General features: G+C 34.3%; 3 protein-coding genes and 1 pseudogene across 5 annotated transcripts; 3 read left to right on the top strand and 1 right to left on the bottom strand.

Annotated features, from left to right (window-relative positions):
• Positions 1-526: 526 nt before the first annotated feature.
• On the top strand, positions 527-18,777 carry LOC101735423 (proton channel OtopLc). 3 transcript variants are annotated; one of them, XM_012691938.4, is made up of 11 exons: positions 527-720; positions 1,975-2,076; positions 10,927-11,043; positions 11,337-11,454; positions 11,765-11,852; positions 12,177-12,385; positions 12,626-13,105; positions 15,497-15,703; positions 16,117-16,340; positions 17,839-18,037; positions 18,590-18,777. In XM_012691938.4, the coding sequence occupies exons 1-11, from the start codon at positions 689-691 to the stop codon at positions 18,770-18,772; spliced, it is 1,959 nt and encodes a 652-aa protein (XP_012547392.1). In that variant the 5' UTR covers positions 527-688; the 3' UTR covers positions 18,773-18,777. The 3 variants fall into 3 exon arrangements, with proteins under 3 accessions (XP_012547392.1, XP_021204740.1, XP_021204742.1); XM_021349065.2 differs by lacking the exons at positions 527-720; positions 1,975-2,076 and adding an exon at positions 7,010-9,008; XM_021349067.2 differs by lacking the exons at positions 527-720; positions 1,975-2,076 and adding an exon at positions 8,715-9,008 and having other exon boundaries at positions 10,920-11,043.
• Positions 2,618-2,836, top strand: LOC119629421 (U1 spliceosomal RNA; annotated as a pseudogene).
• Positions 18,778-22,247: 3,470 nt separating the features above from the next.
• On the top strand, positions 22,248-23,377 carry LOC692971 (ring box protein; the record flags this gene model as incomplete). The annotated part of the gene is given in 5 exon segments (NM_001046810.1): positions 22,248-22,399; positions 22,492-22,519; positions 22,585-22,706; positions 22,784-22,869; positions 23,031-23,377. Coding segments are annotated over 5 exon segments (342 nt in total). The 3' UTR covers positions 23,044-23,377.
• Positions 23,378-24,394: 1,017 nt separating this feature from the next.
• Positions 24,395-27,587, bottom strand: LOC101735557 (histone-lysine N-methyltransferase KMT5B). Its single transcript, XM_004927847.5, has 3 exons — positions 27,123-27,587; positions 26,455-26,784; positions 24,395-26,352 (listed from the first exon to the last, which is right to left on the bottom strand). Exons 1-3 carry the CDS (start codon positions 27,129-27,131, stop codon positions 24,580-24,582), a joined length of 2,112 nt encoding a protein of 703 aa, XP_004927904.1. The 5' UTR covers positions 27,132-27,587; the 3' UTR covers positions 24,395-24,579.
• Positions 27,588-27,965: the final 378 nt, after the last annotated feature.

Genomic DNA, 27,965 nt, shown 5'->3' with positions numbered 1-27,965 from the left:
AAGGCTCTTTCATTTATTTACAACATTATTAAATTATTAAAGTACAAATATAAAATCCATTAGATAACAAAATCATTAGAAAGGGTTTATTTGGTTATCTAAGATGATGCATTAGTTCGTGGTTGTGTTAGAAATTTTTAAATTTAATAAAAATACTAATAAACTGTGTACCCAATTTAGTTTCAAGTTCTGTGTTATTTATGACCACAGCATACCGGCCATTTATTGCAAAATATTATAGTTTATATTCTAAAATTCACTACGCGTACGCAGTGAAATTTAGTTTATAAAATCGAAATAAAGTCATATTAATTGTATTCTAATAGACGCAATATAGCATATTCATTATTTCACAACAAGTACATACAAATACAAATTCATATTTTGCATTATCAATTAACACCATAACGAGAACCCGCTCATTAAAACCGGCAACTCAAAGTGACTCATGAAACATTTCCAAAAACAAAAATAATCCTAGTTGTAAATATGTATAAGAATGTATTTATTTTGTAAGTTTCACAATGAATCATGACATCACTCGTGGAGACCACGCCAGGTTTAGTCTGAACGAGATAAATCTATCTAGAAGATAACATAAGGTTTAGCTGCTTTACACGGATAACGTTGAGCGCTCGAGTGACACGTGCCGAGATAACTCACTTTATTATTAAGATTCACAACCACTATGGAGGATGTAATCCAAGAAGATACACAATGGTAAGTTTTTATTTAAAAAAACAAAGTGAAACATATAGTATATTTGGTGTATAGTTTTCGCGTAGGGGTTCTGTTTTTACGTTATATATATTTTTTTATTCTTTATTTGTACACACTGTTAATATAATACAGTAATTGCGATAAGATATAAAAAATGGCGAGCTTAACTCAACAATTGAGTTATCTACCAGCTAACCGTTCTCAAAGAAGGAAAGCTTTACATGAGTGGGTAGATGAGTACAATCTAATTAATTTAATTATTGATACTATAGACAATAAGAATAAAATTAATAAAAATAAACACTAATACATAATATATCAAACTATATACATACACAATATCGTGTTAGTAAAATAATTTGTGTTGTTAAAATTGTATGTTTAACATAAAAATTGCCTAATAAGCTATACAATTTTAAATTTACTAGTGATCAGTGTGCTTAGTCCGAGTTTCTTAACGTTCTCGATAGCGTAAAAGTTAAAAGCCAATTTTGTATGCAGTTGGAACAGCGCCCCTAGCGGCAAACGTACGCAAACGATTCCATTCCATACAAATATGAGCTAACTTTTACGCTATGTAGGTGTACCCGCTCGGGTAAGTGTCCGGCTCATTTCTAGCAGAATACCGTCATGCGTTCTGGTTTGAAGTGAGGAAAAACTGTTATACATCGTGACCTCGACCTCATATCTCAAGGTGAGCGACGGCATTCACGACATCATTTCCACCTCTTGTGATACACTGGTGATAGGACCTCTTGTGAGTCCGCACGGGTAGGTACCAGTGCCCTGTCTATTTCTGCCGTGAAGCAGTAATGCGTTTCGGTTTGAAGGGTGGGGCAGCCGTTGTAACTATACTTGAGACCTTAGAACTTATATCTCAAGGTGGGTGGCGCATTTACGTCTATGTGCTCCAGTAACCACTTAACACCAGATGGGCTGTGAGCTCGTCCACCCATCTAAGCAATAAAAAAATAAAAAAGTGGACTTTGGTAACCTACCAACAAATTGACGATTCGTCCATATGCGCAATAAACAAAAATATAAGAAAAAAACTAACTGACTTTGGCTACTGTGAGCAGTGCGAGTTTGATTCCTCCTAGTCTGAGGTAGTGTATTTTGATAAAAATTTGGAATTCGGGATTGAATACATCCGGTACCAGATAAAATCGTAGACTGGCGAAATTTATTGTATAACGCTTAGCAGTAAAATACCTTTAAAAGATTATTCATATTCAATATTATTTTAAATTTTAGTAGGACTGGTGATACGAAACCCATAACTTACGGTCACTCCCATCATTACCACCCCGTGAGGCAAACTAGTACTACACTGGAACGTAAAATCAGACACAGCCGGTAAGTATTATCGAAACATAAACTGTAATAATGAACACTTTTACGGTTTTATTTTTGTATTATTTGCAACAGACCATTTCCGGCAGTCATATTACTTCTCAGTTCTCATGGTCACTGGCGAAGGTGAAATAAATAATGCTGGGATTACACTGGGAAAATTGTCGTAGGTCTGGTGAAATTCTAAAATAATAGTTATCAAATGATTTGGCTTTATAACTGGAATATTTTTATTTGTAATTATATTTGTTTCTGGGTCGCTCTTTTTCCTGCTAATATTGAATATATGTAGATTAAAACACTAATAAAACTAGGATAAACAGCAATTCAAACTAACAATTCGTTAATTTCATCTTTCTTTTGGAACGAATTTCGTGATGGGACGATGCGGGTACCCTAACCGGGAAAAAACGTCCGTAACGTAAGATTTTTCTATTTAGTTTATTATCAACAGATGTCGCTGCATGTAAACTCAACAATCCTAAATCGCGGTGACGAGATGTTACACAGTTGAGAGGCGTTCTCATATTTCTCCTGCTAAATCATACTTACCTGGCGTAGGGGATACCGTGATCATGCAAGCGGTTTCCCCAGGGCGAGGCTGCTCCATTGCACTGCGGAGTGGTTGACCCTTGCGTGTGATTATTTTTATTTTATCAATAAAAAATCATAATAAAAAAGGCGTACCCAAATAATTATTTCCTTTATACCTCGAATAGAACTTAAAATTAATATTTTTATAATAAGGAACTTCGTTCCTATCCGGTGTCCCACGACACCATACTTTTTTTTATTCTCTTAATGCTGGTCAGCATATTTGAACGAAGTTACAAATTTAATTAGTAAAGGACGAAACAGATTAAATTTTAAGAAATGGATTCAAAATGAAGTATAGATTTAGGAAGTTTAGCTGCGACACAATAATTTTGTCTACAACGATATATTTAAAAGATATTGACTAATGAGCTGATCGACATACAATTTGGGTTATTGTAAAATAGCTTAAACTACATGTCACAAAGCGACGCTAATTGTGACGAATAAGCCAATAACAATAAGACAGTGAATTTTAATAGTATCTCCAGAACGACCAGAACTAACCGAAACCAAAATATCATATGACATATTCTAACGCTCTACGCTCGGGTCTAACAAAAATTACAACGATATTTGACGTTGTTTTATTTTTTCAAATAAAAGAATACTTATTGCGGTATAACTATAATAGTTAGACATATGCTGTCGCGACACTTTTTGTAAATAATAATGTTTTCTACAAAGTCATAGTACATTATTTATCCTCTCATCAAGAGTTTTCGCAGGGCACGCGATGTAAAGAATATTTTAAGTAATTTTTTTACACCTTGGGTTACATTATTGGAGTTTTAGTAAGGTTCCCTAATTTTTTTCAAAAAAGATTATAGCCTAATTTACTCGGGAATAGTGTACCTTCTAGGAGTGGGTGATATAAATCGTATCTAGATTCAATATCTATATATCGCAGCAATATCGTTGAATCCGATATCGCCCCGCACGAAATCTATATATCGATATCAGCCGATACACGATATTGCTCGATGTGATGCGCATCGGCATATCGTACCGATTCGTGAATCGAAATCTATATTTCGATATTAGCCGATACACGATATTGCTCGATGTGATGCGCATCGGCATATCGACCGATTCGTGAATATCAGCAATATTCGTTTGGTTCGTATCGAATCGGCCAGAGTGAGTGAGCGCACGATAGGGATATCATGTGATGAATGAAACAGAAACAGGCATTATCCATACAATTGTAAACCTTATATTTAAGTCCATATGTCTGTAGATTATTCTTAGCGTATCAGCAGGATACAATTTAGGAAAGAAGTTTCAACTTTCGACCCTAACTTGAATGCAGTATAGCCTATTTGCATCGTTGAATTTAATTTCACGCGCTTTGACCTTGAACTAGAATTTTTGGACAAGTGTTTATAAATACTTAAAAGTTTTTTGTGTTTGATTTTTAAAGTACACATTTTTCTATTTTTAGTTGAATCCAAATAATTGTGTTTATTTCTTGTGTTTGTATTAAACTTTTGAAATCTACACTCTTTTGGTATATTTTGTAATTTAAAATTAAGACACAAAATACTAAAAACTGAAAATAATGTAGCCAGTCCTAATCCTAAGCTAGGCCTAAGCTAATGATAAAAGCATGAAGGAAAGTTTTTTTGATATTTTTATTTTCATGTTCTTTTTATTACTTTATATATTAATACGTGAAGCAAAAACTTTGTATTCCTTTTTACGAAAATTGCGCGGACGGAGGAGTATGAAATTTTCCACACTTATAGAGAATATAGAGAAGAAGTGCACAATGCTAATATTTTTTTTAAATAATGCATAAAAGATACATTAAATCAATAAAGAAAACATTACACACACTACATACCATGTATTTGACGCACACACGCATGCCTACTATTTATTGTCAAACTTTTGTTCTTGACGTCTGTTGTCAAATTGAGAATAGATTAAATATTGTTTGCCTTTGTCTATATTTTTTATAGTGTAGTCTTGGCGAAATTTGTGATTATAGAAGTATAAAATACAATCATAATAGTGTACAAACTTACAATTCCAATTAATTATAGTCGAATTTCGACTACTGCTGGACCTCTAGTTACTTTAAAATCATATTATAAATTGATATCAGAAAACCAACCGTATAACGTTGACTTAAATCTATATCTACTACGATATTATATCAGCGTATCGTTTCAAATCTCAAATATCATGAATCAAGAAAATCTACTAGCATCCATCAATATATAGATTCAGAAAATATATAGATTCAATATCCGATATTGATAGTCGATATATAGATACGATTCGATACGCGGCAAAACCGATATTACCCACTCCTAGTACCTTCCAAATAGTGAAAGAATTTTTTAAGTCGGTTTAGTAGTTTCGGAGCATATTCAATACAAACAAACAAACAAATCTTTCCTTTTTATAATATTATAGTATATAAATAGATTAGTATAGATTAGAAAAGTAATCAAGATATAATTTAAAAATAAGAAGTATTAAAAAAGGGTGCTCACTTTTCTTCAATTACGAAAATAACAAAACAGTAGAAAAGGTTTTACTACCTGTACGTAAATATAGCTAGGTACTATTTTCTCCTTTGTTTGTTAACGAATTTCCTTTTTATTGCTGTTTATTAAATATTAACAAACTCAACAAAAGGGTTTTTTTATCAGGTCTTTTTTCCCAAATACAACAGAACAAAATAACAAAAATGAAAATCTAATCAAAAATAAATCTAAAGATGTTAGTGATTAAAAACTTCAATGAATAGTCCAACACTAGTTTAAGTGAAGAGACAGAGGAACTCATATAGCTTAGTTTGTTTTAAACTCAATTGGTTTGAATTACGGCTAATCTTATCCTTACATTTTGAACACTTTTTTGGGTTCACAAAACAGTGAGACAAACCTGAGCTGACACTCAGCACCGCTAATACTGCGAGTACACCAGATAATCATTCTATTAAGGGTTAGTGTGGAAAATAAAGTAAAGTAGCTCCTGGTTTGAATCATAGGGAAATAGTAGTAACATCTCGAAAAGTATTCGTGATCACGGCCCAGAATCATCACAAGTGCGTATAAAGTGAACATAAATTCAACAGAGAGAATGAACCATTATGAACTATGTTCTAGAGAACTCACTGTGTCCACTAGTAAAAGCGTTGTTCAAGCTTTGCCAAAAGTTCCACTGCCCGGTTTCATTAGTAACATTTCGAAAAGGCCTTTTTTTAACGCTGGGGAATCCATTTACAAATACCCGGTCGAGGGGGGTAACGGACCGGGCTATGTCGGACTCTGGCGCCTCCTGAGAGGAAGAAGGGGAGAAGAGAAGGGCCGAGGTCCTTCGACTCCCCCAATTTCTCACAGGAGACTACGCCTTGAAAAAGGCGCGCGAAGCACTTGCCCCGCAGAACAACTACCGACTAAACCCCATCGAGCTCCACCACACCGACTACACGAAACTTACGGTACCGTGGTGCGCGCTGAAAACATTTCGAAAAGGCCTGCTCTTCTACTAGCGTTACAAAAAAGTAAAGTAAATTAAAATCCTCATAACCGTTTAAATACAGGTAAAGAAATTCTAATTAAATAGACCGTGGATTGAGTGCCGAGGTCCAAGTACCTTGTTAGAGGAACCGTCTGAAATTGACACCAACTACGCTAATTACCCGTGATAACAACATATCTGCCCCGATGCAAATTGTGCTGTTAAATATACCGTCTTAAAATCTAGCCCCGTTCATTAATAAACAATAACTTTTATCCATTAAAATTCTTTTGATTTCAAAAAAGTTTTTGAATAGCATTTTTTATTACGAATCACGGACCATACAATTTAAATTTAAATTTAAAAAAGGCGTTACGATATGATACATACCGTATTTAGGCACCTGTTTATTGAAAAAAAGTCAGTAATTAAATGTGCCAATTATTTTTTCTATACCGTTTATGTACCTATCAATTTTGTCTCGTTTTCTTTAAACTAACCATCGATAAGGTCAAATGGACGTGTGAGAGGTAAACTAAATTTTATAATCAGCTAAAAATGATGCCATTTATGGTTTAAAACATATGGAATATACATTCAGTCCTTATGGGTTTTTTTAGAAAAAAATTGTGGTTTTTTTGGTCTTAGAAATTTGGCCCAACTGTCTTCCATTTTGGCGCGGAGTTTAAGTTCCAGCATTTAAAACAATGTTTTTGCTGTTTTTAATTATACCATGTCTAGTGTGTATTGCGAATTTCATAATGAAGAAAAAAAACATCGGACAAAGACTTTGTCTTCAATTTTGTCTCGTCAATGGAATTTCGTGTTCAAAGTCACTGAAAATATTACAGAAGGCTTAAGGTGAATAGACTATATCAAAAATACGTGGTTATGAGTGGTACGAAACAATCAAAACTGGTCGAGACGGGATGGAAGATTTATCTCGCTCGGGTAGATCATTAAAGTCTACAACTGATGTTAATATCGCAAAAGTGAAAGAACTATTGACTGAAAATCTTCATTCAAGATTGTAAGATATAGCCGCCCAACTTTCAGCGTCTCACGGATCACCATTTTAAATAATAATATTTGGAATGAAAGATCTTACCGCTGGGCTAGTCTCAAAAGACCTGATCTTTTCTCCAAAACTCAATCGCATAAGAGTCGCTGAGGAAATGCTAGAACGAGTCAATTTCGAACCAACATTCATGAAACACAATGTTACCGGTGACGAGACGTGTGTTTAAGAGTTTGATACGCAACTAGTCAACAAGCTTTGGAGTGGCGCCTTCCAACTAATCTGAAACCGAAAAAACCACGCCAAATCAAACAAAAGTTGGTCGTGTTGATAGTTTTCATTGACTATCACGGTGTTGTGCTTTCGGAATTCTCTAGGTAACTAAAGAATATTATTTGAGCGTTATGTGGCGTTTAAGAGAGCAAGTAAATTTGACGAAAAAGGTTATATTTGTAAAAAGGGAATTCATAAATTTTATACCATGAAAATGCGCCTTCGCACATGGTCATTATTGTGAACGAATATTGGACGAAAAACTCAAAAAATACCAACGAACAACCATCTTATTCACCAGATATGGCTGCAGCCGAATTAATTCTTTTTCCTAAATTCATATCAGCACTTCGTGGAACCTGTTTTCATTCGGTAGAAGACATAAAGGAGAATTCGCGGCGACGACTCAACTCAATTCCGTAAAAAGCATTTAAAAATGTTTTGATGATTGGATTATTCGTAATAATATATTATATTATTATAATCTATATATATAAAAATGAATTGCTGTTCGTTAGTCTCGCTAAAACTCGAGAGCGGCTGGACCGATTTAGCTAATTTTGGTCTTGAATTAATTGTGGAAGTCCAGAGAAGGTTTAAAAGTTAGATATAATTATGAAAATGCTCGGAATTAAATATTTAAGTTTATTTTCTACAAAAGTTTAGGTCTTTCATTTATCGATTGAGGCACTACGAAGTCTGCCGGGTCACCTAGTATATTATGTAAATAACGAAGGAGCATAAGATGATAAAATAAATTTGTATCAATAACTAACATTTTGTGTATTATTGATCTTTTCACATACTTGTTTGACTGAGTAGTATTACAACTACAAGTAACTTTCAACAACTACAAGTAACTTTCAAACTTCTTTCGTCTTATTTATTTTCCTTTAACAACACGTTATTTTACATTGTTCAATAATACTCTATTTTTATAATGAATTTATAACTGACCGTAACAACGTACATAAAAATATTACCATGAATTTGTTAACAATAAGTAAACCAAAACTACACTATCTATAGAATGTAATTATTTCATGTATAAGTATATATTTAATGCACATAAATCATTTACATTTTTATATTTAAATAGTCAGTTATAAATTACAAATGAACAAGTGAATTAAGTATATGTGACGTTATATTTCTTGATTTAAACATTTCGGGTGATACAAAAGACGACTTACCCTAACCGTGTCACGGGTGTTAACAAATTTATAGTCACAACTTATTACGTATATATATGTACATACACGCGAGCGTGCATCATACATCTTTATTATTCACTTCAGTTGTTAACAGCTGAGAGAACTCAAATCAGTCCATGATCAGCTTTACAAGTAACAACAACGTACACTTCATTATTTAAAATAAATATTTGCTAAATTGTCAATTTATAATTAATAAAATATATTTATCCGAATCCGTGTGTTGTACAAACCATAAGCAAATAGTTGTGTTCGAATCGGTGTTCGATGACTAAAAATAAAGAGAAATCCAATCAAAGCGCATCGAGGGAGTGGCGTGAGAGATCGGAGCCTCTCCTCGCCGTGCCTGAAGATGAAAGGTGAGGCGTTCGATGTCGGTTCATTAAAATCAACTATTAGTCGGTAAGCGCTTGGTAAAACAAAACAAGCAGGTACGACGATGTAACATTATATCAACAACTTGTTCCCGCGGCAAATTGATTCTCCTCAAAGTTTTATTCATTTAATATTCAATGAGAATAAAAATATAGACAAGAACACAATAGATTTTAATATTGAACGTTGCGTTTTATGGCTTTCGTCGCCAAACGACAAGAAAACGTACCGCTTCGTTCTGTCCATCTATCCGTCATGACGACCAAGTCTGCCAGTATGCGGCAGTCGTTTGTACTCAGAGATTACGTTTAATTAAGGTACATAGATGAAGTGAAATAGTATAATCTTATATATAAAATTCTCGTGTCACAATGTTAGTTACTAAACTCCTCTGAAACGGTTAGACCGAGTTTTATGAAATTTTATATGCATGTTCAGTAGGTCTGAGAATCGGCTACTATCTATTTTTTATACCCCTAAATGATAAGGGTTGTCCACCCCTAACATTTATTTTTTGCACAATTTTTTTTTTGTTATAATGAGGCATTATGTGGTTGAATGAGGTTTTGTTATTTTTATATTCCCTCGTCGTTCACAGCGCTACATGCCTCTTTCACTCATTTACAAAATCCTTACACACTTACAATAAGTTAGTTTTTTTTTCTACACTAGAAATTCCCTAGAAAACTTGTATATGGCAAAACAACGTTTGCCGGGTCAGCTAGTAAAGTATAAAAATTGCGGTGAGTGTGTGTGTGTTCCATCCTGTGAGGAAACTTTATTATGTATATACAATGTTGAGTACTCCAAATGACTTGTTTTTATTGCCTTTGTCGGCAGACGAGCATACGGCTCATCTAATGATAAATAGTCACCGATACTCATGGACGTCAGCAATGTCAGAAGCACAGACAAACCGCTGCCTTTTTTCAAAGTAGTAATTATGTATGTACATGCACTCTATTCGTAGAATCTCTTAATCGACTTCGCTATGACTTTTCAACTACGGTATGGATAATTAAATGTTTTACACAGTATTGAAATTCATTTTATTTAATACAAATGTATTTCACATTAGTTATTAGTATTATTAAATTGTACTAAATTTATTTATCAATTATGAATTTTGAAGCGTGATTGGAACCCTCCATTGGCGTACACAGAAACGCTTGCTACAATATTTTACGCAATATGATACGTCAATCCATTTATTTAATTTAGTCGGAAATTCAATGTGCATTTAGAATGTAGATAACTTTTCAATTTAATATGTAGGTTGCTCATTCATATCGTAATTAAGATTTATTTTTAGATAAAAAATAAATACAGTGTTATGCGACTCTAGCAGCATGTACGTAAATTAAATAAAAAGTATATTAGAACCAAATATCTAAAGTCAATTTAAGGGTCAACCTATCAACCTTTCTTTACTCCCCTCTATGGTATTTCCTGAGCGCTATGACATGTTCTTATTCAAACGAGGCTTGTGGCTTTTTACTGGTGGTAGGACCTCTTGTAAGTTCGCACTGGTAGGTACCACCACCCTGCCTATTTCTGCCGTGAAGCAGTAATGCGTTTCGGTTTGAAGGCTAGGGCAGCCGTTGTAACTGTACTGAGACCTTAGAACTTATATCTCAAGATGGGTGGCACATTTTCGTTGTAGATGTCTATGGGCTCCAGTAACCACTTAACACCAGGTAGGCTGCGAGCTCACCACCCATCTAAGCAATAAAAAAAGATTACTTAATGGTAGGCAGCGGGTTGGCTCTGCCCCAGGCATTGCTGTCGTCCATGTGCGACGGTAACCACTCACCATCAGGTAGGCCCTGTACTCGTATGCCTACAAAGGCAATGAAGAAAAAACCTCGTTGAAGCAAACAATTAAAGCAAGACAGTTTTCAGTGAACATCCACCACATGCGTTACCAAGATTGAGCGTGGTTCTACCTTCCAGCAGTGGATCGAGCACCGATAACATACCATCGCCACTACCAAGCAAGAGGCCTCTATCACATGGCGAGTATGTATCATCGGTCACCTTAAGAACATTGATCTCTGAAATGCTACTTATTATTTCAAAATCAAATCAACATTCAACAGCATTCTAAGAAAATATTTTTCGTCGTGACAACCTTTTTATTCGCCCATTCGTATAACAAAATTAATATCAGAATGCACAAAATTGAAAACCATGTCTAAACTAGCCGATTCATGTAATTGCAAGCCCAAATAAAATTAAATTATACAATTTACCTAATTTCTGTTCCAAATTAGTTAGCAAGTTAATTAATGTAATGTTTCATATTATTTCAGTGAATCAATGACAGTGGCCTTGTCAGCGTTTTACGCGAAGTTATTAATAGTTTTAGGAATAGCTTTACCTGTAACCAGCACAATACAAAATGAGCTCTACACTAACATCACCTCAGATGTAAGTATTTAAAACAGGTAGGTAATAAACCTTGTTGTATTGAAAAAAAAAACCTGTTTGAAAATTCATTCATTCATTTGCATTGAGATATCTGCAAATAAACCTATATAGGAAAATATATGGTAAAAAAAGGTAGGTAAAAAAATAATTCAAAATGTTTTTTTTTACTAAACATATCTAAATTTTCAGTTGAATATTTCGCCTAAAGAAAATTATAGTGAATTGCACTTATTCTTTCTCAAAGAAGATACAACTTTTGCCTTTCTTTCTGCCTTTGATCTAAAGAGATAAAGATTGTGTTTCTTTTCAGATTTTCACGATGTACTTATACGTCATCAGTATGCTGTTTTTAGCATACACTTTTTATCATCTTCGTATGGCGAGACGTTATAAAGATGGTGAGTGGTTGTCATATACACTACAAGCTAATTTTTTTTGTCTGAAAGTATAAAATCCGATATCAAAGCCTCATAATTTGTCTTCTCCTTCTTTCTCTCCACCTTATCCCACTTTTTTATTCCATTCTCCTCTATCAGCCGTATTCTCAACACCTACTCCTCTTTCTTACATATTAACATTCACACACTCCATCTATGCCTTCTTCGATTGACCTCTTCCTCCTCTACCTTGCCCTAACGTTTCCACAAATCTCCTACCCACAAATTCCTCGAAATTAAATTACGTTATTAATGATTCTTATTTCACATTAATACTATTTTCAGATAACGTGAAACGCACTCGATATGGCAGTTTCTACCTCCACATTGGCGTAGCGGGATTTGGTGTTGGTTCCATCATCTACTCGTGTCTTCAATTTGGTGAATATTTTGATCTCTCCGGGGACTGTCAGCTGACCATCGTGGCCGTCAAACCAGTCTTAAGAATCCTGTATCTTGTTGCGCAAACTGTCTTCATATTTTCATATACTGACGTGAGTTATTTTAGACCAACAATTGAATTTCGTCACTTATTCATCGAATTTAACAGATGAATCACGCACTTTTCACACATTCTGTGAAACGTGTTTATTGTACATAGCTGTCGTTAACGATTATGTAAATAATCGAACTCGACCGATTTCCTGTTTGCTGTTCGTACGTTCCATAATTATAATATTAGATCAAGGGAATATCAATGACTTTATATATAGAGGACGTTTTTTAATTCACAGGTATTGGATCCAATGCGTGGAGTGGTAATTGACAGATTTGGTCTAATGCATCTAATCGCTACTAATGTATGCGAATGGTTAAATGTTGTAGTGCAAGATACCAGAGATGACATCGTGGATGTTGCATACGATCAGCCAATCCTTTTTCGCTATGCCAATATTAGTGGTCACAAACAAATCGACATAAATGATAAACTGGACAATTTAACAATTGAAGAAATAGTAGATTATCCTAAGCCGCTGCTATCGGTGTTCAATAATAACCGAACTGACATAGGGAGCGTTAGTACGAACTTAAGTTTTAAATATTTCAACGCAACTATGAATAACGATATATGGATCTGTAATGTTTCGGATATGATAACACCGCTCATAAGAAATGTGAATCCATACTTGAGACCTTGCGGTGTGGAGTACAGCCTTTTGTGTTCGGTTATAATAGCAGTAATATGGAACGACCTATGCACAGTTCCTGGATCGGTAAGTAAAATTAGATTCTAATGTTCAAATGCTTTATATGTTTTTTAATAAAAAAAAATATTACTTAGATAGGTGGACGAGCTCACAGCCCACCTGGTGTTAAGTGGTTATTGAAGCCCATAGACATCTACAACGTAAATGCGCCACCCACCTTGAGATAATATAAGTTCTAAGGCATTATTCCTTCACCGTGGAGGTCAATCGTGAATATTTGGTACGTATTTCATTAGAAAAATTGGTACCAGGCGGCGGGATTCGAACACCGTTGCATCGTTAGATACGAATGCACCGGACGTCTTATCTTTTAGGCCACGATGACTACAACTGTTCGACTTCACTGTTATTAAAACGCCGTGAAACACATTCCGACGAGTTTTTTTCCTGCTCAACTTAAATTAAATTCAAAATGGTACAAATCGTTTGTTGGTCCAACTGAGGTGGGCTTTTAAAAAGCCTTATACATATTTGAGTCCCAAAATATTAGTCTCCGTACAAAATGTTGTCTAAAAAATGAAGACTATATACGTAGACGTGGCACTTTTATAAATGTGTGATGGAACTTTTTAGCAGGATAAAATTTAATTATGTTTATTTTAATATTTCTTCTTTTTTCTCTCTATCTACATTAATTGTATAGTTCAGTAATTATCTAAAAACATTAACAAACTACGAATTATTTATATTCTAATTAAAAAGCGCCTCAAGAAGTTTATAATATTTACTCCATTAATATTCATATAGTTCAGATTCGTAGGAATTTAATATTTAATGCATACAAAAGTAATGTCCTATTTGTTTTACTAATATAGCCAATAATAAATAAGGTGACTTATTTCTGAATATTTCATAACTCCGTTAAGTATTTTAAACACGTTTTGATGAATAGTTCAAATGCTACTCTTCTATGCTACGGTTAAGTCCGTCGCGGTTAGTTTTAATAATTACCGATTAGAATTAACATTATAATTTATATTTCTTCAATGATATATCTGTATCCATCAAATCTTGTCCGAAGTTTAAGTAGAAAACCGGAATGTTAGGGCTTTTATTTTATTTTTTGTAACCAAGAAACTGATGAAATCGCTTAGTTGTAAAATCATTTATCACATGGTAAGTGCATTTTAGACAATTATAAGACAGGATATTAGTTCTAGTTATCGGATTTAGTAATAATATTAAAGCACGAGACTTAACCATGATTTCTTTTTAATTAAAAAAATATACTCGTAATAATCTTCGACCAACAATAGTAACGCATTACTGCTTTACGGCAGAAATAGGCAGGGTGGTGGTACCTACCCGCGCGAACACACAAGAGATCCTACCACCAGTAAATCATTCAAACACACAAATCATCAATACAATTAAGACTACAATCAGACCTGGGGATAGCAATCGATGAATCCTTCCTCGCGTTATATACCGCATTACTGAGGCTCGTGATTCCCCCCGTGAGATATTAATTTCTGTCATGATACTCCTCCACCTGCTCTTGTTAGGGTCAGTGCTGGCAAATTTTCTCAGCTTGAGCCCGTAAGCTCACCTACCCGTCCCCGAGAAGCTGGAATAGCTCCTTAGAACTTAAAAATAAAAAAGCACTATTAAAATGAGACCTGGACCTCACGCCTTAAAGAGTGAATTCACATTTAGACCTGAGCGTATGAGTTCTATTAACCCCTTAATACCGGATTGCCCGTGAAATCTTTCACTCCTCTAAGCAATAAAAAATATAATAAAAAACGTATCAAATGCACCTCGGAAACTTAAAAGTTACTATTGCCGGTTAATGTGAAAATTAATTGTATGTGTAATATGTTCGTTAGTCTTCGGTTATTATTAATACATTTCATTTGACCACACTAACCGTAACACGCAAAATAATTATTTAACACTAGCCGTAACACGCAAAATAATTTAGATTTATACAGAATCGACTTTCTAATATTTGAATTCACTTCACAAGACTATATCAGTTGATTGAATAAACATTTTCTATCACATCTTGTGAGAGACGCTTTACGCATTTTAAATATATGAAAACATAAGTTCACATATTATTACTGGTGGTAGGACCTCTTGTGAGTCCGCGCGGGTAGGTACCACCAGCCCGCCTATTTCTGTCGTGAAGCAGTATATGCGCTTCGGTTTGAAGGGCGGGGCAGCCGTTGTAACTATACTGAGACCTTAGAACTTATATATCTCAAGGTGGGTGGCGTATTTACGTTGTAGATGTCTATGGGCTCCAGTAACCACTTAACACCAGGTGGGCTGTGAGCTCGTCCACGCAACTAAGCAAAAAAAAAAACAACATATTATTATAAAAAAATGTTTTTGTTTGTATAAATAACATAATATGTAACTGTAGTAAACCTATTTAATATTTGCATTCAGAAACCTTCGAAGAAATCAAAAGCGTTCAAAGAAATAAAGCAATGCTGTGCTCGAGTCAAGTCTAACAATCATTTCTCAGTAGATTGTGGAAGTGCTCATAAAGGCCTATTCATGGGTATTGCTGTTCTTGCCGGCACTATCGTTAGTCTGATGCTCTTCAATGGACTATTTCAAAAAAAACAACACGTTGAACTAGCGCTCCTACAGGTAAGACCATCCTGATGAAAATATATACTAAGCCTAGACTTTTTTTTTAAATTAAATCTTTTTCTTTATTGCTTAGATGAGTGAACGAGCTCACAGCCCACCTGGTGTTAAGTGGTTACTGGAGCCCATAGAGATCCACAACGTAAATTCGCCACCCACCTTGAGATATAAGTTCTAAGGTCTCAAGTATAGTTACAACAGCTGCCCCACCCTTCAAACCGAAACGCATTACTGCTTCACGGCAGAAATTGTACGTACCCGCGCGGACTCACAAGAGGTCTTACCACCAGTCATCACAATAAATATAAATAAACAGCATTGCATCGAAGCTCAAGGGTAATTTTAATATAGAAAAGATCAGTTTATCATATTTCGTTCGCTTTCAATATTGACATGATTTAATATCTCATTAGATCAACATATGGGAGACGATTCTATTCGTTTTGATGACGATAGCATCAGCAGCGTGCATTCAGCGTATGAGAGCCCTACCGTTGCGAAAAGCTGTGTCGTCTCTACAATTAGAACACGCGTTGTTGCTTGTCACGCAATGTGGCGTATACCTTTACTATTTATTTCAAATAATAGGCACTGGCTTCCTATTAAAACGATACTCGGAAGGATCAAGAGCTACCAGGTGAGATTTTATTGGATATTAAACATTATGTATTTTATCTGTTATGTTTATAACAAAAAAATTTAGACGCCTTAGAACCGAAACCGGAAATTTACCTATTCAAAATAGGCACTCCATAAGCAAAGTTTTCCATCGCTAAAATACAAATAATTGAAGAATGTATTTTATAAATTCCAAGCCTTTCGTTGGTACCCATTGGTTGGATATGATAACTTAAAAGTAGGTGGATTGTATATTGAATTATTTAAGTTCCACTAAACAGAGGCTTGTTTGACAAAGTAACGCGCATGAAAATATGCTTAAGCTTTTAATTTGGCAAAAATACATATATACAAACAGATAGGGAGTTTAGCTTACGGTTCACTCAAATATAATACAACGTATTAGCGGTAGGCATTGCATTGAAGTCCGTGGATGACGGTAACCACTCACCATTAGGTGGGCCGTATGCTCGTCAAAAAACCTATTCACGTTAGTTCCAAGAAATAAATTGATAATATAAAGAAATCCCATTGAAATAACTACTATAAAGATATGATTGCCAAAGCAAAGCAGTATTTAAAAGTAAAAGTGGAAAACCCGATGGTGAGAATTGATGCGGAATCTGGGCACGCCTACTAGCACACCATACCCTGTGGATGATAAGGAATAAGAAAAATGTTAAGAGGAACTTTAAGCCGATAAACACCTCTTTGTGGATTACTAAATAAATTGCGATCCACCTCTGATAAACCCCGTAAAAGCCGGCACCATCCACCTTGAAATCCTTTTAATATTATACGAAAGTCAAATTATTTACCAACAATTATATATGTCGATTTTCGATGTAGGTACTGTCTATTTTAAAATTTAATAGCCTCCTTTAGTCTAGTGGTTAGTAACCTTAACTTCTGTACCGCGTCGTCCGTATTCGATTCCCGGTCGAAGTCAGTTTCTTTATTGATTCTATACGGAGTCTGGATATATTTGCTCTTGTCTCGTATCTTTTTGGGAGTTAACGAAAAAGGAAAAATCTTCCACGGAGCGGATGCAAATGCTCGGTAGACCGACGATCCAAATGATATTTTTTTTCTTATTGCTTAGATTGGTAGACGAGCTCACAGCCCACCTGGTGTTAAGTGGTTACTGGAGCCCATAGACACCTACAATGTAAATGCGTATAAGTTCTAGGGTCTCAAGTATAGTTACAGCGGCTGTCTCACCCTTCAAACCGAAACGCATTACTGCTTCACGGCAGAAATAGGCAGGGTGGTGGTTGGTACCTACCCGCGCGGACTCACAAGAGGTCCTACCACCAGTAATTGTTCGGCACTTGTATAAATGCAAACCGATTTTGAAAAAATCGATAGCGAGATTTAGGTACCTATTAAATATCTTATGTTCCGTGATAGTTGCCCACTACATGTGTTTTTCCAGTACCCAGACCACAGAAAAATATCCTAGGTTTAATATAGAATTTTTTTTTTTTTTTAAATAAATTTATTTCTTTATTTCTCAGGATAATATCTCCACTTTGTGCAGTTATTCAGAGCTCTTGCCAAACTTTGTTAGTTCTGGACGCGTGGGCTCGAAGAAGTACCAGTAACGGAAGACAGCGACCCGGCAGACAGCTGATCACTTTCCTTCTCGTGGGAAATTTTGCTTTATGGCTCTTAAATAGAGTTAAAAACGGAAGAGCAGAATTCCATCCGCTACAGGTTCTATTAATAAATTAATTAGTAAACGCAACATTTACAATTTGATTACGGGCGCTTAGTTCTTGGTGTTATGAATGAGAGGTCCAACAGAATACGTGAATTTACAACACAATTACAAAAGTACACACCCCTAGCAATAGTTTTAGGAGTAACCAGATAGTCCTATAGACTTAATAATTCATCTTTTTTTTTATAAATAAAAACAATGTATCAAAATGCAAAGGAATATTTCACTATTAAAGACGTATTTGGAAATCCTGAATTTCTTTACATTATACCGAAGAGTTTATAATGTAACACAATAAAAAATGCCAGCACACGGGGTTATTGCATGTGACATGTAGGACGTCCGTTCCATCATTAGTTGCTTTAGACTGAGAATTTATATTATTTCAACGACAATAATATATTTGGCGTTCTCAAATAATTTGAGATGTAGTAAATACATTATTACCGCTTTGACTGGGAGAAGGTGCCTTTACACTTTATTCAATAGTCGCCTGTTGTTTTAATATCTACCTAATCTAATTTAATATTTATCAATTCTTACAGATGGAGTTTTACGGTGTTTGGGCTTGGACACTGATAACTCACGTATCAGCACCGTTGCTTGTTTGCTACAGATTTCAAGCCACTGTATGTCTGTATGAAGTTTGGAAGAACTCTTACAAAAGAAAAAATATCGGCGAATATAATGATACAAATGAATTCGAATTAAAGAATCATGCGCCGTGAATAAATGTCTTTATTTTTATTAAAAACCATAGTTTTTTACTTGTAAAATTGTCACATAAAAAAATAAACAATAGTTTAAAAAAACTAAAAAAATACGCTTTTATAGAAAATCCCACAAAAATAGAAAATAAATCTTCATAAATTTGAATTTGTAACGTGCGGAACCGAAATATAATAAAAAAATCCTCGCACGCTAAGCGGAACCCAAAAGTGTCGACCAACGCCGCGCGACCGACACCTGCGCGGGATTCGTAAAAATGCAGTCAGTGAGTTTCGAAAAATTTGAATAACGCGCATGCGCCGGTCGCTGCACAAAATTATTAATTTAAAACTATATTTCCTTGTTGTACCTTAAGTTGTAACGATTAAATAAATGATTAACATTAAAAATTAAAAATAGTGTAAGAAAAAATGTTTTTTTAAAAAAAAAAAGCGTGTGGTGCATGGTTTCAGTATTTATAAATATTTTATGAACAGATATGAGTAGAAGGGTTATTTTGATAATATCCTGAAAAGCACGTATTTTTGAGTTTTTTTTTAACTATTATTTATTTTTAATTTTTTAGTTGAATTTCAATTAATTTTTTTAAATCTTGAATTATCATCGGTCCTTAATAAGTACCTATTCGAGTTAATCCGACGTTTTGAAGGGGGTCAAAATCATGTTCAAAGATTCCGTTACATTCTAACATAGGTACATACGTCTGAAGCTAATAAAAACGTATTAAAAATTGTATTTTCTATACATTATTTCTATAACAAATTTCGTTGCTATACCAAAACGTTGAAATCAGGGGCTAACTCGTAACTGATCAGTCATACATCACCTATCAAAAACATTAATAAAACATGCAATATTTTAATACACTTATCACGAGTGTCCTAATTTTAAGCAAAATAATTCCATTCCGTTTGCTCTTACAAAAAAAAAAAGAGATTTTACCTTTCGGTACCCTGGTATCGAGCGACGAAACTGTGCCGGTGTTCAAATCCCTCAGGCAGGTACCAGTTTTACTAACAGACGTGTTTACGAAAGACTTGCACGATGAACGAATAACATCGTGCAATAAAGATCAAGTCATCTAAAAGAAAAATTCATAATTACTGATGGTAAAGTGTTTTCTGAGACTACACGGTAATAACTATGTACCTGTTTCTGCAGTGAAGCAGTAATTCGTTTCAGTTTGAAATGTGGTGCGGCCGTTGTACTGTAGAACTGATACTTAGAATTCAAGTCTCAAAGTGGGTGGCGGGATTTACGTTGTTGATGTCTATGGGCACTGGTGACCACTTAAGATGGCCGTGGGCTCGTCTACCCATCTAAGCAACTAAAAAAAGCAATTAAGCAATAAATAAAAAAGCATCTAAGCAATTAAGCCTAAAATGAATTTTGTGAAACAGATGCTGAGCGGTCAACTGGCCCTCATAATGGCCACAAACGGCTCAAAACATTAACTACGTGTACGGAGTGAACACAATTTTTTTTTGCCTACCAATTGGTAATAACCTCAAGGGGCTATACTCTAGCTAGCTTCACCGAACGTGCATGCAAGATGACAGGGCTCAGCCTGGAAGACTTTATTAGCATCTGCATGAACACTACAAACAAACGCACGATTCTTTATTGGTTTAATGGCATCCGAAACGGTAATTTTAATCAGAAAAATAAAGTTAAAGTCGAAAACTAAAGTCAACAGCGACGAATTAAAGGCGGTGTGGAAGCTGACGATTACTCAATCTATTGCTGAGTCAGCAGCAGCTTTCAACGTTAAATTGTCAAGGTAAAAAAAAAAACTAGATAAGTGCGTGCCGCACGAACTCAACGATCGCCAGAACGATTAAGGCTTTAAAATATTCCTTGCGTTGGTTACCAGACACAGAAACAAAGGGATTTTAAGCCGCACTGTCACATGCTACAAAAAATGGATTCACTTTAATAACCGTAAACAATCATCATATTGGTAAGACCTTGGTTTGGCACTTAGGATATAACCCAAACTAAAACGTAACTCAAAAAAGTCATGTTCAACAGCTTTTTACCACTCACTATGTGAACTGTGAAGAACTGGAAACAATGATGGAGGAGATTTCCGAATCTCCGGCTAGCCTTGGTTAATCACTCGTACCCGCTGCTCCGACACGGCAACGCTCGATCCCATATGGCACAACCTACAGACTCTACACTACAGGCGCTAGGGTTAGATGTTTTACGTTATCCACCACTCACCAGAACCTGCGCCAACAGCTTTCTACTTTTTCCAAAGTTGCACAATTCTTTTTGCAAGGAAAAAATACAATACCCGAGAGGCAGTACAAAATGTCTTTGAAGAGTTTGTTAGCTCCAATGCACGTGGTTTCTTCAAGAAAGGCATTAAAAAATTAGCACGGCGCTTGGAGACATGCATCAAAACCATTGCAACTTTTATTGAGAGAAATAAAAAAATTAAAAAATTACTGTGATTAATGGTTTATATACCGTGATCATGGCGCTTTACAAAAAGGCGAAATTCACTAAAATAAACAATCGTGGTGAGAGCACTATCAATAAGATATAGACATAATCAAGTGACTGGGATTATCCATCAACAGCTTGCTCTGAAATATAGCTTAGTTGATTCTGCTGTACCTTATTACTAATACCAACCTCAGCAGCAAATTCTTAAAAATGGTCATGTAACGCTCTACTGGAATCGATCTATTATCATGGATAGGTCTATTGTTGCCAATAAGCATGTTATTGTTATTGGTCTGCACATCGAGCAATTTTGGTTGATATCACCATCCTCATGACGAGAACCTAGTAAAGACAGGAAAGGACAAATTAATAAAATATTTAGGCCTCATTCACGAGACTATCACCATGTGGCATGTTGATTCAACCATCATTGTTCCAGTAGTTTCAGTACAAAGTTTGATAGTGAACATTTTCGTTATCCAGCTGGGTTGGGGTCTGGTACAAAAATCAGTCATTCTTGATACGGCGCATATTGTGAGGAAGTTTCTCACTCTGGAGACCTAACAGCTTGTGTCGTAGACACCGCCATCGGCGACAATAATCGTTTTATGTAGTGTTTTTTTTAAATAGTTTTTGTAATATTTTTTATTTTATTAAAATACCGTATAATTAATAAGATTTAGATAGATAAGATTTAAAAATACAGTATAATAAATAACACTTTGAAACACAATGAGGTGAACACATTCATATCTGGATGCACTATATAGAAAAGTCGGGTGTTAGTGAAATATGTTAATTCCTCTAATTACAAACGATTTTTCGGGAAAGTTTATTTAACAACTTGGCAACATTGTTAATCTGACAAGCCGATTTTTGGCCTAAAGGTCTAGATACCAGGCCATAATCTTCAAAATAAAAAGCCGATTTTCGGTACTTGTAACACTAATAATGTCAAAAACGTCAAAAAACAAATCAACATGAAGTTTTTAAAATTTCGATTCAGCTGTCAAAAACATAATACACAACCTAACAACTCTTGGTTATTTTTTAATAAAACGGGGTAGTTTAATTTGAAAATGGCTTCTGTGATGGATGTTGATGAAGAAGAAGTTGAAATGGCTTCGTCTAGTAGTGGCAAAGGAGATAAAAAAAGATTCGAAGTAAAAAAGGTGAGGTGCCATTTTGCAAACTCATTGTTGAGCTCTTAATATTGAAAATTTCTTTGTTGTTTCTAGTTTTAATGTAAACAATTTTGTTACAGTGGAATGCAGTAGCACTCTGGGCTTGGGGTAGGTTTCTTGATAATAAAGTTTCGTAACCTCTACATCGTTCTGAACATGATTTTGCTTTCCAGATATTGTTGTCGACAACTGTGCTATTTGCCGAAATCACATAATGGATCTGTGTATCGAATGCCAAGCAAATCAAGCCTCAGCCACTAGTGAAGAATGCACAGTTGCTTGGGGTGTTTGTAATGTATGAGTACCAATTTTGGAAAACACAATCATTATTGACTCAAAACTAATTTATTTAATTGCTTGTTTTTGTTACAGCATGCATTCCATTTCCACTGTATTTCCCGTTGGTTGAAGACTCGACAAGTTTGTCCACTAGACAATAGAGAATGGGAGTTCCAAAAGCAAGTACATTTTATAAAGATATATTACCATATATTCCGTATAATACTTTAATATTGAAATTGGTTGAGTGGTAAATAAATCAATGATAAGGTATCAAAACTTGTTCACATTTAATATAGACAAGATATATTCTATTAATAATATATTTATATTTTTACAGGTATGGTCATTAAATGTCATTTAGAAGAGCTGCATCCTGCACAGGAGTTTGACATCTTCTGAACATAGGGAATTAACATGTCAATATCTATTAAGTTTGTAATAATAAAATAACTCTTACAAAATTCTGTATGTGAATTTTAATTGAAAATTCGTTGAAAATCTGTTGTTCATAATAATCTGGCATAAAAATAGTAAACTCCTATGATTATAAATAAAAATTTTACTTAATGGAAGCAAGTCACTCCAAGATATTCTTGCAAGCACGTTATAAATTACAAGGTAAATAAAAATTACATAAATTACTCAATAAAGTATAAAAAGAATTTTCAGAGGCATTTTATTGTGATATTTATTTAATTATTATTTTACAGTCACTAATTTGTTAACATTGTGGAACTTTTCTGATTTTTATACCCATTCCCAGGGAATATCACAAAAGCTAGTAGCCATAACTAGCAAAATATTATTACTATACTGTACCTTAGTAACATAAAACTAGGCTCATTATGATATACCAAATGAAAGTTTCAATGTTCTAAAATATTGTGAACCACATTTAACAGTCTGTTGTAATATTGGTATCCAAACCCCATTTCATTTGTAAATATTTCACAAAATACTTCATATGAATAATGAATAGTAAAGAAACAAATATTATTTTTCATATAAGTCACTGGCAGATATTTTAAAAAATGCTTAGAATCAAGAGAAGTATTAGTCAAAGTACAAAATGCTTACTCAATTTTGGAGATAAACAAGAAATTTACAAACAACCAACAATCAATACCACAAATTTGCAAGCAAATTTCAAGGTTCAGTTCACATTACACTTTGGCTTCTCTTGATTCATTCTAGTCCTGGACGCTGGCATGTATTTGGATCATTATTTTGGGATTAGATTCAACTGTTACGAAACAATTTATTCAATAGTTTGTAACACTAAATAATTGTAATTGATAAATAAAGGAATAAACAACAACTTTACTTGAAGTCAGCACTCAACAACAATGCTCATTACAAAATTAATCCATGATACCTAGTTCAAATATGTCAGTACTAGTTTTGCTTTCCACAGACAAGTTTTTACATATTAAGTAATCAACTTTTGTCTTTTATCTTTTGCAATGTGGATAACAATTGATTAATAATTTCTCAATAAGTACAATATGCTAACTAATTAAGATCCTGTGAGTTATCATAATTAAGTTAATTAAAATTACCATTACAAAGAACACTTTTTTTACAATTATTTACATGATACTATTAATACACTATAATTCATTTATTACTACGATTTAATTGTAATTTTTGTTCTTTAATGAAAACGGGAAAAATAATTGTGCTAATTAAATAATAATGACATTATTTCACTATTGGATTTAATAAATATTGGAATCATCAAATAAAATCCAAAACCTATCACACAATACTCAAATTTCCAAATTTTACATCACAAAATAAATACTAGGTAAAATAATTCTAGTCAGTGATAATTATACTAATTATTGAAAATAACGGTGGAAACAACAATAAGGTAGTTGCGGCTGTCAGTCTGCTGATAAAGCTGTAGGCAAATCGATAGTGCGACTTTCGTTGCCAAAAATTAATCTTAGGCGTTTCATTGGAGGCAGAGGACGGACAGGACTATGTTTTCGATGTCGTTCCTTGGATCGACGTCGTTTCTTCAAGCGTCTAGCAGTTTCGGGATCGACACCTTCTAATCGTAAAACTTCATACTCTGGTGCTTCAGCAGGTGCTCCACAATCCATTACCTCTTCAACAACAGGACTTCGTTTTACACGTAATGTCAACTTCAATCCACGCCTTGGTGGAGTACAAGGGCAATCACTGCTTTTATTAGAATTATCCACTAACCAAGGAGGTCCAGAATCAACTTCTCTTTTTGACTCATCACTTCTATTGCTTATTTCTATTTTTTGAACCTTATTGTTTTTACTATTGTTAGGCTCACTTGGATTTACATTTTCCCTAAAATCAATTCCACTCTTTAAAGACGAATTTTCATTTCTCACCGTACAATCAATTTCATCAGGTTCTTTTTGAACCTTTGATTTACTTTCTATAATTTCTATTTTATCCTCTGTCGCTGTAGCTATAGGCAGGTCTGTTTCAGTTAGAGATTCTTTTTTATCACAATTCTTACCACCTAAATGGGTATCAGTATACACAAAAGAATTCAAATCTGAACTGTGTTCATTATCATTTACAATAGGTAGGTCGGGTTTAATGTCAAAATTGGAAATTTCTAAAGTGCTAGGTAAATCAGCCTCTTCTTTTGGTGTATTCACATTTCTTTCATATTTTATGTCTGAACCTACTTTTGATCCATTTTTTATCTTAGGGAAACTGGGTTGAATGCACGTATCAAGAAGGCGTTTATGACTTCTTAGCACAATTCCTGAATGAGAATCTCTACTGCTTCGGGAACTGGCAGTGCTACAACAACGAGAAGGAGGTGCTCTGCGTTTTCCTGTGCCATGTACACCATTAATAGTTTTGTTACTATCTGTCCTTTTTCGTAACCTTTCACCCCTACTAGATGTGGAGGATTCTCTGCTCCCTTTGTCTTCTTTATCAGTAGTGCCATCTAAAACATCAGCTATGCAACCCTGAGCTATCAATAATTCTGCATCATACTTTGTTAAGCCTTTTTGTTTCATTTCTTTCATACTAAGAGGAGATACTATACTAGAATTTTGCCTACTGGATATTCGAGTCTTATCAGAATTTTTTACATTTGATGATTTTTGAACCTGCTTTGCTTTTGTTCTGTTTATTCTGTTATCTGTTTCTCGAAATCTATATCTTGTGGATTGTTCATCATTATGTGAACTTTCAACTGAAAATGCCCCTTTTCCCCTTCTTTCACAAGTTTCACATTCACAGTAACAATTGCTATTTCCAAAAAAATCTTCACCATAGTAACAAGTAATTTCTTCACCAGGCTCTATATCTCTCAGCACTCGAACAAATGCCTTTCCACGATCTGTAGCTTCAAATGTACATGTTGGTCTACAATCATGATTAATATAAGCAGCAGGTCCAAGCCATAACTGAGCACAATTTTTTCTACAGCTATACATAACTGAGAAGTCATTTTTTCCAGGATGTAATAATTGTTTTTCTTCTTCTTCAGTCATTTCTGCTATGCACCCAACTAAGAAATCTATTCTTTCATGTTTGAAAAACTTTTTTGTTGATGAAATTTTTGCTCCTACTCTGCCTTCTAATGAATATCTATAGCATGGTTCTATAACAAATCCCGCTTTCTTGTCAAAAATTCGTAAATAACGATAAATCTGAAAGAAAAAGGCCCAAAGCATTTAACAATTGTCATTAATTATATGTGACTATTACACTTTTCAAATTTTATACTTTTTTTTAAATCAATTGGTACCTACATGGTCTCGAAACTTGGTCTGCTGATGTTTATTTTTACTAAAATGTCGAGGTATCCATTCACCATTGGCTAGTTTTGAATAAGCTTTATTATAATCCTGTGTATGAATAAACTCTTTTATAATGTTTTTTAATTCTTCCTTGTTTGTTTTTAAAGGTCTATAGCGGATATTCATCTTGTGTGTCGTGATGCCTAGATATGGGTCCACGATTAGAGCCGTTGCTAGATCATCGTATTCGGACAGCTCGCGAGGAGTCATACCCATCGGCTGCATCTTGTGGAGCACTTGCCTTCCAGGGTAAGACGCTGATCCAACAACCATTCTGGATACCTGAACAAAGGACGCAACATATTTTGTGGTCACTGGTCAATCGTGAAACTATTTATTTTTATAGTATACAAACGAGTGGTCGCTACTAAAAAATGTTATCTTTATCTGGACTTTACCTATAAAAAGTCACTTTTTCACTTCGTTATGAAACAGTTATAATTTTTACAAAACATTAATTTCTAAAACAATTATAAGGACAAACATGGCGGACGAACACGAAATCCTCAAAAACGACACGTCAAAATTTAACCAATGTTTATTGTATCTGCTTTTGGTTTAATGTAAAAGAAAAAATATTCCACAAACAGTAGATTTAACGCATCCTGTTATACACTTACACAAATCATAGAATTTACGTAAAATTCATATTTATTTCCAATAACAACTTCACTAGTCTAGAATCACTCGCAGACGCTAACAGTTAGGTTATTTACATGAATTAAACATATTTATTTACTATTGACAAATATATCTAGTATCTTTATAAATAATTTTCTGAAAACAAAACATTTGTAAGCGTTCTAATCTTAATTTTATTCCTAAGCAAGCTGAAAAACAACCAATAACCATGTTTATGAGTCTCCCCCATTCATACGGGAGTCATTTAAAGTTTTCAGAGTTTGCCATTGGTAAGTTTTTTTTTATTCTTGAATATTTGTTATTATTAGTTGTAAATTCGATCACATTATATATTTAGATATTGTTAAATGAATGTTTTGTAATACCTAAAATGTATATTTTATAGATTATTATTTTAATGAAATACGACAAACACTGTTTATAATATGAATAACAAGTCACGCAAACTATTCATAATGTACCCGCTCAATTCAAAAATCTTTTCCTATCTACATTTCTTTAATTAACTATTACTTTAACATAGTTTATATTCAAGGGCAAAGATTGCATGAACTCTTTATTTCTTGTCTCGATCAAAGCATTAAAAAAGTCCTCCGCTTAGTTCACATCTAACTTTTTTTATTACTTAGATGCGCAGACGAGCTCACGGCCCGTGTGGTATTAAGTGGTTACCGGAGCTCATGGGCATCTTTTCTGTAAAAGCCGCTATCTACCTCGAAACATGACTTCTAAGGTCTCAATATTTACAGTACAATGGCTGCTCTATCCTTCAAACCAAAACGAATTACTGCTTCAGGGCAGAAATAGGCAGGGTGGGTGAT

This window comes from Bombyx mori, chromosome 13 (genome assembly GCF_030269925.1).
Source record: "Bombyx mori chromosome 13, ASM3026992v2".
Taxonomy (NCBI): Eukaryota; Metazoa; Arthropoda; class Insecta; order Lepidoptera; family Bombycidae; genus Bombyx; species Bombyx mori.
The sequence above is the reverse complement of the archived record's forward strand: the minus strand, read 5'-3'. Positions and strand labels throughout refer to the sequence as shown.